Source organism: Xenopus tropicalis, chromosome 2 (genome assembly GCF_000004195.4).
Source record: "Xenopus tropicalis strain Nigerian chromosome 2, UCB_Xtro_10.0, whole genome shotgun sequence".
Classification (NCBI taxonomy): domain Eukaryota; kingdom Metazoa; phylum Chordata; class Amphibia; order Anura; family Pipidae; genus Xenopus; species Xenopus tropicalis.
In genome coordinates, this window is record NC_030678.2 from 122469666 (window position 1) to 122491689 (window position 22024).

Consider the following 22024-nt stretch of genomic DNA (forward strand, 5'->3'; position numbering starts at 1 on the left):
TTTAGTGGTTTCAAGTTTGTAAAAATGTATACATTAAAAGAACAACTGTATTGGAGAATGCAGTATAATAGTTCTCATGTCTGTGTGTAAGTAAAAATGGGAATAAATATGTGTTCTGTGGACACAATACACTTCACTATTGCTTTAAAGGGCATTTATATCTTCAGAATAACCTAACCAGCATAAAATTTATATCATAATAAGTGATCTATTGAAGAATCTTACTATATTGCCATATATATGTACACATAAATAGTGCCCTTTTATATATTTTACATTGAGCCACCATTTTGTGATGGTCTGTGTGCTCCCTCAAAGATCACCTGACAGGAAATACTTCGGCTGTAACAGGAACAGGGAGAAGTGTGGGAGTAAAAAATAGAACTTTGTCCATGAATTGGCTGATGTGACCTAACATGTTTGTGTGCCTTGGTTTGTTTGTGTGTGTGCACTGTGAATCCTATGATCTCAGGGGGTGACCTGTAGTACTTAAAATGACTATTTAGGATTACCCAATGGCACATACTACTATAAAAATATATTTTTATGAAAAGAGTTTTACAAATAGGCTGTTTTATGCAATATGTTTATCGAGACCTGCAATAATTCTGATTAATACATGGTAAATCTCCCCCTTAACAGTTAAAAGCTCCCAGTCTAAGCCTTAATCTTTCAAGGATATGGTACACTGTTTGGAGCTATGGAGTAAGCAGTGTAAACTGGATACTTACGCATTAGGTGCATTCACTCAGAGCAACCAATGAGCAGTTACCATTTGCTTGTCCAATGTACTTTACTAAAGCAAACAAACATGCTATGGGCATGTATCAAGTGCAGGGGCGCTGCTGCCATGAAGCAAGTTGATAAACTTACCTCTGGCAGCAGCACCCTGCAACTTGTCCTTGTAGTGCAGAGAGTGCAGTTGCACTAGTGATGTGTCCCCCCTCAACCCATGACAAAGCTCCTATTGGCAGGCGTGGGTAGTGAAGAGGGGCAGCATCGGAAGGCCCACCTCGGGACGGGTAGGGTCACAGAATCACCCCTGATTAAGTCAAGTAGGTTGGATAGATTAAATGTGTAACCAGTCATTAGGATGTTCTTAGTAAACAGACAGCCAGCGAGAGCACTCTCTTACAATGTAAATGAGAGCCTGTGCCTTTTCTGACGGGAACAACAGTGTACTGTATAATTGTGCCTCTGTTTGCAAAAATGTTCATGCATTTGACATGTTAATATAAGTATATGTTATTCTGACAGAACTCAAAATTTACTTGTGATTATGCAAGGAGCGTATTGCATATCCACATCAACGTCTTTGCTTGTCTGGCATCAAATTTTGTTAGAAGTTGTATTGTGACAGTCTTCATTTATCAGTATATCAATCTACTCTCTTAACCAAATAGCAACAGTACTAAACATTACTCCATGCACCAATTTTCCTTTAATAGTCTTCTGTTACATGATTTATGCCTACATCACTTCAGAATTGTGTTACAACAATACCAGTATCAATTATGATAGAGATCTTTTGACACTTGTTTTGTTTGCAGGTGTCTTTTATAAGACAACCTCTAATCCTTTCAGGAAGAAATAGTTTCTCCCTTTTAAAGAGTATTAAGTAAATATAAAGGCTCTGATCTCCACCATTGTTGCTGATTCTTTCAGGGATATTTCCCAACATTCATTGTTTAATGGTTGTCAGGAGGAATCAAGTGAAACTTGATAAACAATGCAGTAACTGGTTCATCTCATTCTTTGTATTGAAGCTTTTCTTGAGAGGATTTGCATTTAAAAAGTGTTTTTTTGGCGAGGTACACTTTAGGGTCACTTACAGCCCGCTGAACCCTTATTGTGCGTAGTGTTATTGCTCCAGTCTGGTACAGTACTCATAGGGGCTGGTTTATCAAATATCAAACTGGTGGGGTCCTGAAGGATTCTCAGTAATTTGATGTTTTCCCTATTTATCAAAGCTTTTTCCATATTACTATTTATTACTCAGCTCCATTTGTCCTTATTCTTAGTATTTATTTTACAATTCTGTGTACTTTTAAATTATCTATTTATCATAGAAGTTATCTGATTTGTTGCTTAAACAGGCACCCAGAAATAATAATTTGAATGGATATACTGAAGTAATTTGAATGGATATAATGTAATGTAATTTTTGCAAATCATTTGAATGGGTATAATATAATGTAAACCAGCCTCTGTCCAAATATCCCATCTTATTTTCATCATATATGTAACTGTAGAATAATGGCATGTAATGTACGCCATCACCTTTCCTTTTAGTGCCCATTCATATTAAGCTGATACAGGGAGGTGAGTGGACATTTTGCCATCATACAGCCAATGTGGTTGCTTGTTCAGTGTTCACAGAGAAAGTGGGGACACAGATTTAACATGTGTTTCTTTGTTATAGCAAAAGAACAAGCTGCTGATCTGCTGATTTAAAGTTTACTTTCCTTTTAACACATTATATATATATATATAATGGGAAGTTAATATTCAATATTACAATAAGGTAATATTTTTCTTTTGTGCATAAGATATTGTTAACTGTCAACACGTTTATAATTAGTGTAAATATCTGAATATCCAGAAAGCTATGAATTATGGGAAGGCCATCTCCCATAGATTCCTTTCTAATCAAATAATTCAAAAATGTTTTTTTTCTCTGTAATACTAAACAATTAACTTGTAACCAACTAAGTTATTCTTAATCCTTATTGGTGACAAAACAATCCTATTGGGTTTATTTAAACCCGATAAATTATTTTTTAGTAGACTTTGGGGCACATTGATTAATGTACAACAGGGCCGATTACTAAAAATTTGTATTTTTTCGAAAGTTTAGAACTTTTGCATATTTCCTGCGATATTTTCATTAATTTCGTACATTGTGACAATTTGTACGACAAAATCGTATGTGTCGCAACGAGTACGAAAGTTTTGTAATTCATTCAAGCTTCGGTATCGTGACTTTCCTTTGGCCAGGTTACATAGTTACATAGTTACATCCATTCATTCTCTTAAGGATCCCCCAACACACTACCATTCAGTAGATAGTTTGCGTTTATATTATTTCTACCAAAATGCATAACTTTGCACTTATCAACATTGAACCTCATTTTCCAGTTTGCTGCCCAGTTTTCCAATTTTGTCAAATCGCTCTGGAAAGCGGCAGCATCCTGCATGGAACTTATAGTTTTGCACAATTTAGTGTCATCAGCAAAAATAGAAACAGTACTCTCTATGCCCACCTCCAGGTCATTAATAAACAAGGTAAGGACTGACCCCTGCGGTACTCCACTAACCACAGTGGTCCAATTAGAAAATGTTCCATTTACCACCACTCTTTGTAATCTATCCTTCAGCCAGTTCTCTATACAATTAAAGATATTATGTTCTAGGCCAATATTCCTCAATTTGATCATTAACCTTCTATGAGGTACTGTATCAAACGCTTTAGCAAAGTCCAAGTAGATGACATCAACTGCCATTCCAGCATTGAGGTTCCTGCTCACCTCCTCATAAAAGGCGACTAAATTAGTCTGGCAAGATCTGTTACGCATAAAACCATGCTGGCACAAACCTATAGTATTGTGAACTGCAATGTATTCAAGTACCCTATCCCTTATAACCCCTTCCAAAAGTTGGAGGTGCAGGGTGCCATTGAGACCTATGGGAGGCTTCCAAAATCATGCACTGAACGTTCAGAGTCAATGTCAGAAAGTTTTTCGTAACCTTTGACTTGTACCACAATATTTTCATATTGTAACATTCGTAACATTTACACACATCAGGAATTATTGTTAAGTAGAAGAATTCTACTTTAACACAATAGAAATTCGTACATTGATATTTAAGTATGGAGATCCAAATTACAGAAAGTTCCCTTATCCGCAAAAACCTTAGGTCCCGAACATTCTGGTTAACAAGTCCTATACCTATACTGTAAATAGCTGTGTATAATTCTTTCATCCTTCCCCAGTGTTACGTTTTGCACATAAAAAGCTGTATTAAATTGTTCAGATTATCTAAAAATAAGACACTGGAAAACTATTATCCATGCAAAATAGAATGTTTGCCTCTTCCTGCAGCTGTCCTCAGAAAACACATTTGATTTATTAGAAAGAAAAGTAGATCTAAACAAAAAAACCTTTATTCCAAAATCAAAAGCTTGACTAACTTTAAACAACTGACTTTTCAGATTCTCTCATCACAAACAATAGCCTAATCCTGAAACCACTTGAGCCACCAATGAAGGCTCTGGCACAGACCACCACTGAATGTGTCATTATCCCACCCAACCAACTTTCACCAGACACAAAATGCATTGACTGCAGCTTTATGAAGTGGAAGCAGCAAGGCAAAGGACTTGTCCACAGTCACTTCTTTAAAAGAATAGTCCTCACATCTGGGCACTGAGAATAAAAAGGGCCTCACATTGAAATAATAGTTGAGGTCATTCACTTGCATAGAAGCAAAAGATCTGAGCTGTCTTGTTTGCTTCAGTACCACTAACCCCTGCATTTTGTTTTGTTGAAATGTCAGGGGAAAGTGTTTTAAAAGAATTTTGTCTTAACAATACATTTTTTTCCTGTGATCTGTGACGTGAAGTGAAATAAAATTTTCTTTTATGTGTAGCATGGTCATTCCTTTAAACTCGCTGATAATGATCATGTTGCTTTGAATGGCTTAAATGCAGCCTAGGTAACTGTGTTTCAATATGTGCAATGCTTTTGTTGCGTAAATTGTTCTAAAGTTATGTGATCTATTCTATGAAAAAAACATTCTTATTCTGAAAGCTCAGAAATCTAGCAGTGCCATTTCTCCAAGGGTTTGGTCAAACGTAAAAAATAAATTATTACTAATCAATTTCTTTTTTTATTCTTTGTAATAATACCTTGTACAGGTATAGGATCTCTTACCTATTGGGTTTATTTAATGTTTAAATGTTTTAATTAGACCCATTATCTGGAAAACCCCAGTTCCCAAGAATTCCAGATAAAAGATTTCATACCAATTTGATGTCAGTGGTAAAATAATCGTGCTTTTCATGTTCGAAATTGTTTAAAATTGGGTTATAAATTAAGACTATTTAGAATTATTTATTTATTTGTATTCTCCAAAAAAATCAGTTTCTCCAACGTCAGTCTCTGATGTCTCTCTCTCTTTTGCTTGAAATCTTGCCCAAAGGATCTAACAACAGTAGCACTATGGCAGTTAATCAGTCAGAAATCTTTAGTCCTTTCTCTGTTTGTAGTCGCTATCCTAATTTGTCATTCTCAGCATGTGAGCAACTGTAGTACCATTAAAAGTTAACAAGAGGCTAATCAGGGCACACTGGGATAAGAAATGCTATCATTTTAAGTGACATTGTGCATCTTATGTGGTTTCTGACTTGTGATGCTGTATTACTTAAAAGGTCTTTTTTGCTTTAATAAATCGAGGCACACTGTTTTATGTATTTAATATGCTAAGATTTTAACTACTTTCTTTAGCGAAGAGATTTTTGGCCCCTTCTAACTTTACAGCATGCACTGCTTGTGAATTTTACCATGTCTTCTGCCATATTATGCACTCATATGTGAATTTATGGATGCAAATGTAATTGTAGATGCAAAATATATGCAAAAGGTGCATATAAAGAGGAAACGTGTGAATACATTATGAAAGACTTTTGAGAGAAGAACTTTGTGACCTCATCATTGCTTTACTAGTTGCTCTAGTTACAGTACGTGAGCGCCTGGGAATATCACTTATGTGAGGAAAGGGATAAGCAGACTTATTAGATACAGAATGATTGCCATAATATTTTATGAAGCAAAGGAAAACATTTTCAATATATCAGTGGAGTGTGGGTTTTGCTGTAAGACTACATTTTTCTAAAATAAGGGCACACTGGCAGTAGATTACAGGGTATATCTAGACAGAAGAAATTTGCACAATGTACCTAAAGCCATCATACCCTACTTAGTGCTTAGCAAGATGTGTGCTTTCATAGTTCTTTTATGAACCTAGAACACTATGAACATAGTGTAGATTGCTGTTGCTTCTAATGCTGTGCCTAATTTAATGCTGTGCCTATTATTCCATTCCTGGGGACTTTTAACTCACAAAATAAATGGTTACCGGTTGCCTGGGTGCAGTCCTCAGCGTAGATAGTAGGTAAAAATAGATCGCATCACACAGGACTTATAACAAAAATATTTAGAATTTAATTGGGTGTAAAACACAAAACTGACGTTTCGGCTACAACAGTAGCCTTTCTCAAAGTTACACGTAAGCAAACCAAACAAAACTTAAATACACAGTGTGGCGGGAAACTACATAGTGACGTGTAAACATGACGTATACTATACAGTGTAGACAACCAGATTACTTTCCCTTGTGCAATATATATATATATATATATATATATATATACAGCAGCGAAGAGATCCGCACTCACAGGACTTATAGAATTAATCTGGTGTTTATTGCGAAGACTAACGTTTCGGCTACCTCACTACTGAGGTAGCCGAAACGTTAGTCTTCTCAATAAACACTGGGAAAACAAGCTGTACTGCTAAACAAGCTGTACTGCTAAACAGAGCCTCCTGTAGGCCAATTACCTCCCATATTTGACAACCCCAGGTACCTTTTTCATGCTTGTGTTTCTCCCCAACTCTTTTTAAATTTGAAAGTGGCCCATGGGTTAAAAAGGTTGGGGTCCCTGGTATAGACCATTCCATCACTATCCACTGTGAGACTGTATGTGGCAATATTTATTGGCCCTTAACAAGGGCTAGGTAATGAAATAAGAGAACATAAGAGAATTACAGACATGACCTTATAAAACAGTGCAGGGTCCATAATAACAGTTTCTGAATTCCCAAGCACTGCCTCTCTAGGACGGTGTTTTACCTGATAAAGCCTCACTGGATATTTTCCATTTAAGCAAAACAGCTTGTTTTCCCAGTGACACTGACAAAAGTAGCACTTTTTCCGCCTTACCAGTTAACGCCAAAGGCCAACAAATTTTACTTGGACTAGATCTCACCCATAGACTTCTTTTGGTCTGAATCAGATCTGAGGAAGTCTATTAAAGTAGATCACTGACAAGGCAGATGTTGCTGCTGTGCTCTGTTAGATGTTGCCAGTAATCTGTGTTTTGTTTACTTTGTTTCCAGGTGTTACTCCAAATTCTAGGCGTAATTGCTGTTGCAGTTGCTGTGATTCCATGGATTCTGATACCCTTGCTTCCTCTAGTAATTGTCTTTTACTTTTTGCGGAGATACTTCTTAGACACGTCAAGAGATATTAAACGACTTGAATCAACTAGTAAGTATTTTCGAGTGATCTAAGTATAACGCAGTTCTAAACAGAAATGCCATTACTAAAAGCAGTGGGTTTTCTGTGCCTTCACTAATGATGGCTGTACTGTTCTCTCAAAAGAGGGAAATGCTCCTGTCTGTCATAAACCATAAAATAATTTGATTTGATTGAAACATCTGTATTTCGCTCGTGCTATTGAACTCAATTATATTACAGTGATAAAACCCATGTCTTTTGTGCCACTCCAGATTACTTTTTCTACTTATGAAGCAAACACTTGCAGATGTATTCGTCATGGTGGTACTTTACAAACTGCAAATTTGCTTTGGCATTGGGCTTCATGTAAACAATTACAAATATTAGATGAACTGTAAGGTCACATGGGCTTATTTACAGAGTAAAAATTTGCGTTTGTGCACAAACTCTTATAAATCAAAAATAGCTGTAAAGGAGAACTATATGTTCTGCATAAAACCTATACACCATTAAATAATTTATATCCTAGTGTCCCATTAAAGTATCATAACAGTTGCCTTAAACATATCAGTACATATTGCCTTTTTCCATATTTTACCTTGAGACGTGATCACCTGAGCGGTTCAAACTGTAACATGAACTGTGGTAGTAAAAGACACTGCTTTGGCCACTCAATTGCTGATGTAAGCTAACATGTATGAAGTATATATTATATATATATTATATATAGTATATATATAAGTAAATATTTTTTTTTTTTCTTTCCTTAAAAAGGCTTTATTCAAGTTAAATGTGTTTTATATTGACTATGTATGTAAAATATATTTATAGAGACCTGCACAGTTCATAGGTATAGTTTCTCTTTATTTGACCTTCTGCATGTGGAAATAATGAAAGCAGATATCTTTTTGGTTGCTACAGATAATTCACTGGTTGCTAATTTGTCCATTGCACATAAGTCAGCCCCAAAATCCATGTTTATAGATCAGTGTCCTGCTATCATGATGTTGGACCTCCAGACTTTCTTTTTTTCTGTACTACTTTGTGAATACTCTATTATACACCACTGGAAATCCTGCTAGCCAAATAGAGCTATGAAAAAATAACAAAAAAAGTGCTACTATAAGCATGACTAAACTAAGTAAAACCATTCTTCTACTCTATATCAAACTGAAGCGGACCATTACCATGGTGTTGCCTTCCCTACCTCTATAAAGCTACAATAGAAATGTAATATTACCATGAGTAAACCAGGTTTACCATTACAGAATAATTCTTCCTTAGTCATCTGCAATCATTGCTAAATGGAACTCCTCCCCTGCCAAAGCACTAATAAAATTGTATAATTTGGACTATAATTTGGACAATTATTATATATAAAATCCTGCTTGGCGAGTAGATCTACATTAGTTGCTATTATTTTATTTATTTTTTGCTTGTTAATTTTTTCTTCTGTAGGTTTTATGGCAGAGGAGAGAGGTAAATGTGGGTTTGTAAAGGCTGTTTGATGCAGAATGGAATAGAATGTAGTTTATAAGTTCTCAGATCTGTCTGCAGGCCCTTTCCAATAGTGAATGCTTCCTTGATAGACATTTTAGCACATGTACATTGGACGGATGCACATGTACTTCTGCTATATCCAATAAACGTCTTTTAGTCTTTTTGTCACAGAAATCAGGACTGGCCATTAGAAAATGCCACCGTTATCAGGTTGGATTAGCATGAACTGCAGAGTGAACATCAGAAAAGATGAACTGCTTCTGGGGACAGACTTTTTATCATTTTTATTTTTATAAATGACTAAGATTAAATTTTTTACTAGTGCTTTGTTTTATGTTGGGTGTATTTTTCTAAATCACAATCATGGCTAGTTTGTTAATGTTCTTTTTAAAATGATTCAGTATAAAAATCCCAGCTGGCACCTTATTTAGTATGAATAGACCCATTTCCTTTTCTTATATTTTTAAACAACAGGTCATGTTGGGTCTCCTTTAAAGAGAGATGATTGACATATCTTATAATGCTTAGATCATGTTAGGTGACATTTATTTTCTATAAGAAAGTATCAGTTCAATAGACAGAAAATATAGGGAATAGGGAGTTACTGTAGTTTGAAAGCTTTATAATGCTTCCTTTGTAAAACTGTCATACCTGCTGATAGACACAACCAACTGCTCTGCCTTTGTGCCCCTTTATTGTATAAGAGTTAACTCTGAATAGAAATAGAAGAGCCTACGCATAGCCATGTTAGGAATTCGTGTTATTCTGACTGAGCTGGAATATTCAGAACTGCTAGTAGTTTCATTTAAGAGGCTTGCTAGTCAAGGACCAGGCCTCAGTTATATTGTTTCTAGTCAAGTTATGTATGCATAATGCTAAGAGATTATCTGCTGTCATATTTCTGGTACAATTTTTTATGCGTTCCAATGAACAGTTGTTGACCAGTATCGTAAATCAAGGTACATAACAGGTGCAATCTGAGATATATATTGGTATTCAGGGTTTATTTAAATTGGATTGATTTGTAGCATTACAGAAGCTCAGAGTATATATTTTATAGCTTGCCATTCTTGATGGTTTTCTGGTCTTGGATTCTAAAAAGCAACAGATTGAAAAGTTTAGAATTCATGTAGGAATACTAGTATAAGATGGCAGCATTTAACAAAGGAAAATATGACAAGAAGTTAATGTGAGTGTTTTTAATGCTGTAATTGTTTTGAAATTTGTATGAGAGGATAGTGGTCAGCAAAGTTTAGTGATTTTTCTCTTACAGCTCGGAGTCCAGTCTTTTCCCACTTATCATCCTCCCTCCAGGGGCTTTGGACAATTCGTGCTTTCAAAGCTGAGAAACGCTTTCAAGATTTATTTGATGCCCAGCAAGATCTTCATTCTGGTTTGTATAACTATACACCACATTGCTTCCTACTGAGATAGATTTGAAGGAAGTGCTTTGCTATATAATTGTGAGAGTATTGCGTTTATGTAACATACATAAATCTTAATGTTTTTTTAAACCTCAGTCAGCCCTACCACAGTGTTATATAGAATATTACTATTTCTTTCTTGTAGAATAATATCTGTAGATCAATCTGTTGGTGTACAACTCTCCACACTGTAAAAAGTGATTGTGTTTAAATTTCAGCCTAGTAGTGTGGGTCCAGTCTGTACTAGCAGATCATTTTCTGTAAATTCACAGTACTGTCTTTCTCTGCAGAAATTCCATGTATCAACATGTGTTCATTTTGTTATTTATATAAAAACACTATCTTTTACCTTGAGCATGTACATACATATCTATAACTTATGCCTTAAGAAGGCTTCTGGAGCCGATGGAATATTAAACTACCTTGCACTTTTTTTTTCTTTAGTATGCAAAATAAAAGAACACTAATCCTGGAGTACAGAGAAAATACCTTTACATGCTGTAATATATTGCATCATACATTTATTTAGTATTCAGATTCATTGATTTATAAGGGAAGTACCTAAGTGATACCTTTTTGCTGAAAGGCGCAAATAACAAGTGAGCTTTTTGCTGTTTGCATTTGCAATAGCCATTCTCATTTTGCCTGCTGTAGGCATCAGCAGTATCATATGTGGGTATGTTACTTCCCTAATATTGGAAAGAATAAATGCTTAAAAGTGTTGCTCCTTTTTGGAGTAGTAGATATTGTTCCAGTGTGACTGTAGAGCAGGGGTGGGCAAAATTTTGGCTCACGGGCCACATTTACTCACCCCTGGGCCGGGCCAGGGTGGGCAGGGCCAGGCCAGCGTTACGCCCCCTTCGTCTCTTTAATTCCGGCCCGCCAATGACACCAAGGGGCTGATTTACTTACCCACGAACGGGTCGAAATGAGTCCGATTGCGTTTTTTTGTAATGATCGGTATTTTGCGATTTTTTCGGATTCTTTACGAATTTTTCGTTACCAATACGATTTTTGCGTAAAAACGCGAGTTTTTCGTAGCCATTACGAAAGTTGCGTAAAATCTGGCGATTTTTCGTAGCGTTAAAACTTGCGCAAAAAGTTGCGCTTTTTTCGTAGCGTTAAAACTTACGCGAAACTTTGCACCTTTTAAGTTTTAACGCTACGAAAAATGCGCAACTTTTCGCGTAAGTTTTAACGCTACGAAAAATGCGCAACTTTTTACGCAACTTTCGTAATGGATACGAAAAACTCGCGTTTTTACGCAAAAATCGTATTGGTAACGAAAAATTCGTAAAGAATCCGAAAAAATCGCAAAACATACGAAAAAGTCGCAAAATGTTCGTTTTCAAGTCGGAACTTTTCCAATTCGGGTCGGATTCGTGGGTTAGTAAATCAGCCCCCAAGTCTCGCGTGATGAGACTTGGCGTCGTCGGCGGGCCGGATTAAAAAGGCTGGATGTGGCCCGCGGGCCATAGTTTGCCCACCCCTGCTGTAGAGCATATTTGGTGTCCAAAGGATATTTAATTGGGTACCTAGAAAACACAACTGGCTTTTTATAGTGATCAAGAATGATTACAATTTAGAGTTTTTTATTCTGCTACTAATATACAAATATACAATGGATATAAAAAGTCTACACACCCCTGGTAAAATGTCAGCTTCCTGTGCTGTACAAAAATGAGACAAAGATAAATCATTTCAGAACTTTTTCCACCTTTAATGTGACCTATAAACTGTACCACTCAGTTGAAAAACAAACTGAAATCTTTTAGGTGAAGGGAAGAAAACCAAAAAAACTAAAATAATGTTACATAGTTACATAGGGTTAAAAAAAGACCAGAGTCCATCAAGTTCAACCCATCCAAGTAAACCCAGCACACACAACCCACACCTACCAATCTATACACTCACATACATAAACTATACATACAACCACTAATACTAACTGTAGATATTATGTGGTTGCATAAGTGTGCACGCCCTTAAACAAATACTTTGATGAAGCTCCTTTTGATTTTATTACAGTCTATCAGCATGGCACATTTTGACTTTGCAAGATTTGCCCACTCTTTGCAGAAACACTCCAAATCTGCCAGATTGCGAGGGCATCTCCTGGGCACAGCCCTCTTCAGATCACCCCACAGATTTTCAATCGGATTTTCATAATTCCCTCTATCTTAACTAAGGCCCCAGTTCCAGCTGAGGAAAAACAGCCCCAAAGCATGATGCTGCCACCACCATGCTTCACTGTGGGTGGTGTGCAGTATTGTTTTTGCGCCAAACATATTTTTTGGAATTATGGCCAAAAAGTTCAACCTTGGTTTCATCAGACCAGAACACCTTTTCCCACATGCTTTTAGGAGACTTCAGATGTGTTTTTGCAAAATGTAGCCTGGCTTGGATGTTTTTCTTCTTAAGAAAAGGCTTTCGTCTTGCCACTCTACCCCATAGCCCAGACATATGAAGAATACGGGAGATTGTTGTCACATGTACCACACAGCCAGTACTTGCCAGATATTCCTGCAGCTCCTTTAATGTTGCTGCGACCTCTTGGTAGCCTCCCTGACCAGTTTTCTTCTCGTCTTTTCATCAATTTTGGAGGGATGTCCAGTTCTTGGTAATGTCACTGTTGTGCCATATTTTCTCCACTTGATGATGACTGTCTTCACTGTGTTCCATGGTATATCTAATGCCTTGGAAATTCTTTTGTACCCTTCTCCTGACTGATATTTTTTAACAATGAGATCCCTCTGATGCTTTGGAAGCTCTCTGTGGACCATGGCTTTTGCTGTGGGATGCGACTAAAAAAATAACAGGAAAGACCAACTAGAGCAGCTAAACTTTATTTGGGGTTAATCAGAGGCACTTTAAATGATGACAGGTGTATGCTGACTCTTATTTAACATGATTTTGAATGTGATTGCTTAATTCTGAACACAGCTACATCCCCAGTTAGAAGAGGGTGTGCACACTTATGCAGCCACATTATTTTAGTTTTTTTGGTTTTCTTCCCTCCACCTAAAATATTTCAGTTTGTTTTAGTGGTACAGTTTATAGTTCTTAGTCTTATTTTTGTACAGCACAGGAACCTGACATTTTACCAGGGGTGTGTAGACTTTTTATATCCACTGTATATTGTACCAGCATGCACTGAAGGTTTTCAGATCACAGTTACCCACAGCCTACTTAAAGGGACAGTATACACCCTTTTCAACATAAGTTCAGTGAATAGGTCTGGCACTTTTTGTTACCTCTGGTTCCAAATAACTAAAGGAACTTTTAAACCTAATTACCAGTCCCATTAAAAGCCCTCAACAATGAGCTGCTTAAAGGCTGCTTAGAGAAGGGAGGGGTTCAAAGAACTCTACACAAATTGCCCAGTTTATAAAGGAAGAGGGGTTGATAGTCTGTAAAATAGCCTAACTTTAAAATTTATAATAGCAAAATATAGGAAAATATGAATTTTTTAAATTAAAACAATAGGCAGAATGTAATTTCAACATAAGTCCTATTTATTGTGTTCATTTTTAATAAAGGTGTTTTACATGTATTCTGTTCCCATACCCTTTTGCTCTGGAAAAAACAACAGATTAAAACAACAGATTCAATTATTATTATTATATAATGCATAAAGTGATCATCCTTCATATCAGTGTCTTCTTAGTGGAGCTTACACATATACACCAGGGTACCTTATGTCAGGAGCAGAGCAAGTTAACTTGCCCTTTTGTTTTTGATGTGTAGGTAGAAACAGGGTATATATAGGGAAACTCACAAAGGCACAAGAAGAACCCTTTGCTGATAGAGTTTTCTGTTGGGTGTAATTATTTAATACTTATTGACTATGTAAATCTTTATCTACATAGTGATCATATATCGAACATACCTGCTACCAGAGCATTAGGAGATTTTTAAATTGAATACATACTGCAAAGCCTAATAGCAACAGCAATTAAAGGAGAAGGAAAGGCTGATAAAGTGTTAATCTCAAGCTGCAGGCATACCTTCAGTTCTCTCAATAGTGCCCTTAAGTCTCCCCATATTTCTCTTGTTCAGATGATCAGTAAAGAAAATTCCAATAATGCCACGCTCCTGCACCAAGACCAAGACCCCTGTACATGGGCAGTTTGTAAGACTATGAGGCTTCCTGGTGAATGGCTCAGATCACACGTGCCTAGGGGGGGAGGAATTTCTTAGCGTTCTTGAGGGAGGGGCGAGCAGGAATGGGGAGAGAGGAGAAAGCTGTGCAGACTATGGCACAGAAATTACAAGGAAGGAGACAAGAAATCCTGTTTCTTTTGATAGAGAACTCAGTGCAGCATTTCTGTGAGTGCTTATGGTTGTATTTACATAGACCTTTCTGATAAAGCTTACTTAGTTTTTACCATTCCTTCTTCTTTAAATGCGCAACACCAGCTCAGTCAAAAACTATCATTTCATGTCAGCTTGCTCATGTTAATCAGTAAATTCTTGTCTCTCTTTAGAGGCCTGGTTTTTGTTCCTCACTACATCTCGTTGGTTAGCTGTACGTCTTGACGCCATCTGTGCTGTGTTTGTTATAGCCATAGCTTTTGGGTCAATAATCCTCGCTGAAAGTAAGTACATATGATAATTATTTGTGGCTTTTTGTAAGTCTTTTGAATGAAATCATTTGGAAATAAATCAGTTGCAGTCACAATGTAGAAGGCTTTTCCTGAAACAAAACATGGGTTTTGGACTAAGTCACAAAATGTAATCTTCTTTGCATGTATTGTTCGCAAACTCGGATTCTCAGTAGTGCATGCAGCGGAAATGCTAACTCAACACTGTTTCTGAATTAGGCTCTTCACAACACATACAAAGCAGTCCAACAGATAAAGTTGTATGTCCCATGAGATGTGTAACGGGAAATTGTTTTTAAAAAAAAGTTATGAGGACATCTGTCTCAAAGCACTGCCATTCCTCCTTTTTTGGCATTAACTGTTGACCTACAACTGTTAGAATGGATGTGTTTTGAGACAAAAAAACTTATTGACCTTTAACTTTTTGCTTGCAAGATGGAAATAAGGTTTTATAGCTGAAAAATGTGTAAGGTCACAATTTAGCTTTATAGCTGAAAAATGCGGAAGGTGGCATTGTTTAGCAATAATGTCAGATCACTGCAAATAAAGTGTTTTACATGAGGTGATTCAAATGTAAATACAGGGAAAGCCATTTTTATGAGGCTTGTCACCTGTCGTAATGCAGATTTACCGCAGGTAAATATACCACACTGCTTAAATAAATAGTTCTAATGTATGTAGGTACATACATACATGCCTAATGTATTTTAAATGTACAAATTTAAAGTTGGCATTGCTAACAAACTAATGTAGGCTCTGATGTGTCACTACATAAACATTCCTGATATCTTTTCATAGTAAAAACTTTAGGGCTCTGGCACACGGGGAGATTAGTCGCCCGCGACAAATCTCCCTTGTCACGGGCGACTAATCTCCGAACTACCATCCCACCTGCGAAAATGTAAGTCGCCGGTGGGATGGCACACGCTGCGCAGGCGATTTCGGCAAACTGCCAAAGTTGCCTTGCGAGGCCTAGAACCTTACAGATAATTAAGTAGTTGATTATTTACTAGAATGGGTTGGCAAACAATACCATTGATCAATGGGAGTCAAAAACATAATCACACTGAAAATGGTTTGATATACTGTACTTGTGTTTTGCATTCTTACAGATCTTGATGCAGGGCAGGTCGGTTTAGCATTATCTTATGGCATGACAATCATGGGGTCCTTCCAGTGGGGAGTGAGACAGAGTGCTGAAGTTGAGAATCTGGTAATTATTGATGTCATGCTTACAGTTGTATGTATAAAATGTGTGTAGGTAACTCCCAATCCTTTGTCTCCATCCTTCTTAAGCGTGGCATACATGGTAAGAACTGATTGTTAGGTGGTTTTACAAAGTCACTCAGAGAGCATTTGGCCAACATCATGATGCCTCCTGAGGACCTCATTCAAGGACTGATAAGCTGCTGAATTGGTTTAGAGATGCCAATATGGCTGCTTTTGTCAGTATGTGTATTTCTTTACTACAGTCCTAGATTGCACTGGTAGCTAGATTAATTTTTTTTTTTTCTGAGTCTGTTTTGCACAAAATTTGCAAGGGATGTTATTTCTGTGTGTACGACATTATCTGCTGAATGGATAAATAGGCTCATACACCTGATCATATAATTTAGAATATTCATTAATGAATACAAGCACAGGCTTAAAGTGCAAAATCATGCACAATAATGCACACACTTAAAGTGACTGTATACCACCTTATTTAAGATTAGTGCAATTATTTGGTTGTGCTGAACATACTTTTTTGACTGTTGTTGTAATCACGAAAAGTCTGTGTCACACAATATGACTTACAGTTGCTAGGTGCAGTACTCACCATGCAAATGATCACAAAAATGTACCCAGAAATAAGCTAAAAAAGTTTAATTTAAGTTTAGGGCTTGTGCTGAATATACAATTTGCTTTTATATTTTAATCACAAAAAATCTTTCTTTGTTATTTCATGAGCTAAACAGGCCAAACAGGGGAACTGAATACTTGCAAGCTTAGTAATGAAGGTGGCCATACACGTTACAATAACAATCTTTCCTGCGACCATTGGTCCACTCCACTCATTTTAAGAGCTGAATCTCTAATGTTAAAGGGATTCCACTGGCAACAATAGGAGTCCACGGTGGAAAGCCTTTCACATCACTTCGGTAATCTGAAGTCTTGTGAAGTTGCCTGCAGGAGGACACTTTGTGAGACTTTGAATTACAAAAGCTTATTGTCGATAGCAGAGATCTGTCACGGGCAACTAACTTGATCCGTGGGGAATCGTCAAAGGCCCCCAATCAAAATTTTCCACCCTGGCCAATTGACTAGATGACTGAACTCCAAGGCTTTTGCCAATAACGGTCACCATGTCAACCCACCATACACGCACCGAATATTGTACAAAACCTTTTTTCGTATGATAATATTGGTGCATGTAGGGCACCTTTAGATCAACAGTGCACAGAGAAACAAAAGTCATTTATAATAATGAGAGATCTTGTTTTTTTGAAGAAGAAAAGGAAGAACATTGGTTTACTCAGTGATGACATTCCATTAAAACCAAATTTTTATGAGTAATTCATGGAGAAATCCAGGTAATAGTTAACAAATGTTTTTTGCAGCTGTATTATATAACAGCAAACAGGACAGGAACAGTAAACAGACATAAACATATGTTGCCTAGATGCAGACTACGCTGTGGGACAAACACAGTTGTGTTTGACAACCTATAACCTTTAAAAATGCCCCTTCTTTTTTATTTGGACAGCAGTGGCTTATAACATTATCGGTTAATTAACAGCTGCTATTCTGATTCAAGAACAGCTTAAGGTACCAGCCCACAGGAAGATTTGTCACGCTAAATCTGTGCTACAGTGGGCAACAAATCTCCTGAAAATGCCTTCCCATTCACATACCTTTAGATTGCTGCAGGTAAAACACATTAGTCAGCTAATCTGTCTTAAATGTGGGAAAGACAATTTCTTCCCATGTGCCCTGTGTTAAAGTGGCCATACATTATACAATTATTATAAGACTCGCTTGTTTGGCAAGATTGCCAAGCTAGAGGAGCTTCCCTGTTATGCCCTCCTAAGGTGGGCGATATTGGGCTAATTCGGGTGTTTGGCCCAATGCCCAATTGATCGAATTGCAAAAACAGATATAGGAGTGGTTGGAGTGAGAATCTCATCAATGAGCCGATGCGGTACCCAGTCCGACCCGATCCATACCTGCCTGATCGACATGGTAGGGTAGGTCTATCGGTGGTCTCCCCACACATGGGCAGATAAGCTGCCAAATCAGTCTAAAGGACTCAAATAGGCAGCTTAAATTTGCCTGTGTATGGCCACCTTGAGCATGGCAAACAATCTGTATGTATCCTTGTCTTTTCTTTTCCACTCTACACAAACCATCTGAATGTTTTACTAGGTTTAGCTTTTGTTTCAATTTACACAATTAAAATAATAAAAGTTTGTGCAAGTTATAGGTATAGCTTTTGCAAGATTCTCCTAATGTTTCTTAATTTTCTTATTGTAGATGATATCTGCTGAAAGAGTTATGGAGTATACTCAACTTGAAAAAGAAGCAGAATGGGAGTCTAAGAATCCCCCTCCTGCAGACTGGCCTAACAAAGGCATGATCACATTCGAAAACGTTAATTTTTCTTACAGCCTAGATGGACCAGTTGTATTAAGGCACTTAAATGCTTTAATCAGACCAAAAGAAAAGGTATTTTAATTTTATATACTTCACAGACCAAAACAATAAAAGCACAAATATGGTTATTCAATGCATAGCCCTCAATGAATCAGGATATTTAGGGTATACATTATCTAGTAGAATTAAGTCTTAAACTACCAGACTTTTCTGAGATTTCTTGAAAACTTCAGTTTTGAAAAGTCCAGTTGTTTTAGACTTAATTCTACTAGGTACTGTATATCATGATCTGGATGAATATGTTCATAGAGATATTTAGGGTAGTGTGTGGTGTATTGCCAGATGAGAAGCTTCTGTTTCTCTTCACACCCTGCTGTTCTTATCGTTCATATGCTGTATAATGGGGGTCCCCAACCTTTTTGACCTGTGAACCACATTTAAATGTAAAACGAGTTACGGATCAACACAAGCATGGAAAAAATTCCTGGGGGCCAAATAAGGGCTGTGATTGGCTATTTGGTAGCCCCTCTGTTGACTGGCTTCCTACAGAATGCTTTGTTTGGCAAAACACTTGGTTTTTATGCAACCAAAACTTTCAAGCCAGGAATTCAAAAATAAGCACCTGCTTTTTGGCCACTGGGAACAACATCCAAGGGGTTGGTGAGCAATATGTTGCTCAAAAGCCACTGGTTGGGAATCCCTGCTCTATACCAACAGCTTAAACAATAGCTAGGCAACCATACCGTGGGTGGTTCTTTGTACATTCTCTGTCCATTCAGCCTGTTAGCTGATTAGCCAGAGTGCATAGGAGATTGGCTTGTGTATTGCCACCTTAAGGCTAAGGCCTAAATATTATCCTCCAACTATCTGGAGGTGCAAAAAACTCATTTTGCCACAAATATAACTGCACTTCTGTTTGTAAGTAACCCCTATTATCTGTTAAAATAAAAACCTTACATCCCTCAAAACCAGTCATGTCATGTGATCTGTTCAGCATGGCCAATCACCTTTTTAGTGAATCATTAGGCCAGTCCTCTCTGGCCGCAATGTGAGTATGCACCTGATTCTCTTATGCCTGGTTACCATTGCTCATTTCTTTACTTGTGCCACATCTACCCCTCAAGTGACGCCAGAAATTGGGCAAGGTACAGTAGTTGCTAGTATATGAGCAATATATGAATATATAGAGACTGGATCGCATGCAGGTTTGGAGATGGCAGGTTAGGTTTAGGTGCGAGTCACTACTCCAGACTCCCTTGAGACTCCAACACCTTTTAAGTAATGGCTTCTGTAAACAGCAAAGGCTTGAAAGGCTCCCGTCTTATTTCTGGCCTAGCAACATTACTCATTTATCAGTATTGACTGAATAGGTCCAACAAGTAGAAGCAGGTGCTGAGAGTAAAGGGGTCCTTCAAAAGTATCTGTAGGACACAATATCAAAACTTTTTTCCCCCAAATTTTCTCATTTTCTCCCAGAATTTCAGCATCATTGTGGACCCAAATGTGGGATTCTCTTGACGCAATTGCACTCCAGCTAATGCAGTTGTGTCCAATTGCCCAGAATTGATGCAGCTGTGTGTGTGATTTGTGCAAATCGAGTGCAGTTGCGCTGAATTGTATTTTTTTTTTGCCTGGTGTCATTTCCGGTGTTTGGCATGTGACTGACATGTGCGCCCTATCAGAAAATTTTAATCCATAATGGTCTTTGATACTTTTCAGGTTGGAATAGTAGGCAGAACTGGAGCAGGAAAGAGTTCACTAATAGCTGCCCTTTTCCGTCTGGCAGAACCAGAAGGAAAAATCTGGATTGATAAATATTTAACATCCAAACTTGGGCTACATGACCTCCGGAAAAAAATGTCAATTATACCACAGGTATGTTTATTTTGTTGAGTTTTAGTCTGTCATTTTTTTATCTAGTGTGTATATTTAAAGTGATACTGACACCAGAAATAAAACCTTTTTTACATCTTTCATAACATTGTCCTTGCATGAGCCTTATTATTTTGCCATAAACGTATTTCCTGAGGCTTTTACATTTCCTATCTGATCCCCCATGTTTCTCTATGAGGGGGCTGCCATATTTGTGCAGCATGAGTCCGTTAGCATTAGAAGCTATAGCTGACAGGCTGAGAAGGGACAGTCAGGTTGGCAAAATAGTCAGGTTTAGGAACTTCAAGTAACAATTACTCACAAAAGCAGCCCTATCAGTGGAAAATGATCAACATTAAGAGCTGAACGTCAGATACTCAGGTTAAAACAAAGGCATGATCGACATTATCCATGCAGTCAAACCTATAATACGATACATACCACTGGGGAGTGGCGCCAGAAAAGGGAGGGGAAGTATACAGCGTGCTGGAGGAAAAAACTGGTAGGTAGATGTAGCTGTTTGCATTTCTAGTATTAGCATCATTATTGCATTGTTCCTTTTCATTTGGCACATTTTCGTTATATAATGATAGAGCAACCCTACTGGGTAAAGGTAGGCAAACATTATAAGATTCGCTTGTTTTGCGAGATTGCCAAATGAGCAGATGTTTCCCCGATATGCCCACCTGCATCAATGAGATGATGCCCCCCCCACCCCGATATGACTAAAAAATCTAATCTGCTCAATTGACACCTAGCCAATTTTTAGCCATATCGTTTGGATAGGGTCGTTGGGGCTGCCCATACACAGGCAGATAAGATGCTGAAGCGATCTAAGGACTCAAATCAACAGCTTAATTTTTTTATATGCAATCTTGTACACTAATTATAACTAGTAATGTCAGTTTAACATATTTTTATACATAAAATACTGGCTAAAATACTGGCATCACTTTTTAAAAAAAAATTAAATATATGGTAAAACATTTGACCAGAGAATGCCTGGCATATCCCATGGAATTTTGTTCTGAGGGTTTATTCATCTGTTAAATCTGTTGAACAATATAGCTACCCACAATCACCACTGTTGAGCAGGTTGCAGCTGGCTTGATGCGGGCACTCTCCCAGTGCCATGGATGAAACTGAAGTAAAACTGAGCAAGTTTTACCCAAGAAAAGAGCACAAGTCCTGGGGATAGACTGAGAACAATTAGTTCAAATGTGCAACTGTCTCAATTCTACTAAATCACTAAATCAGACTTTGTTAAAAATATGCTGTAAACCAGTGATCCCCAACCAGTGGCTCCTGAGCAACATGTTGCTCCCCAACCCCTTTGATGTTGCTCCCAGTGGCCTCAAAGTTGGTGCCCATTTTTGAATTTCTTATTTGGAGGCATGTTTCGGAGGCATAAAGGCCATCTGGACTGCTAAACAGTACCTCTAGTAGTCTGCCAGTCCACATTGGGCTACTAATTGACCAATCTAAGTCCTTATTGGTCACCTACTTGGAAAGATTTTGTGCTTGTGTTGCTCCCCACCCTTTTTTCATTGAAATGTTGCTCACAGGTAAAAAAAGGTTGGGGATCCCTGCTGTAAACTGTTCACTGTTTTGTTATGTTAGGAAAAGACACTTACTACTGTCACATAGGGAGCCACTTTTTACTACAATGGGGCCAGTACATTTCCTGTCTCC

The 22024-nt window shown here is 37.5% G+C and overlaps 1 protein-coding gene across 2 annotated transcripts in view; it reads left to right on the top strand.

The window, feature by feature from the left end:
• Nucleotides 1-22024, top strand: part of abcc4 (ATP binding cassette subfamily C member 4) — a 139993-nt gene that overhangs the window by 92500 nt on the left and 25469 nt on the right. For both annotated transcript variants that reach the window (XM_002939283.5, XM_031897063.1), the window contains exons 21-26: nt 7179-7329; nt 10073-10192; nt 14711-14821; nt 15940-16040; nt 18341-18532; nt 20180-20335. In XM_002939283.5, the coding sequence (XP_002939329.2) occupies nt 7179-7329; nt 10073-10192; nt 14711-14821; nt 15940-16040; nt 18341-18532; nt 20180-20335 (831 nt within the window). The remainder of the gene's footprint in view (nt 1-7178; nt 7330-10072; nt 10193-14710; nt 14822-15939; nt 16041-18340; nt 18533-20179; nt 20336-22024) is intronic.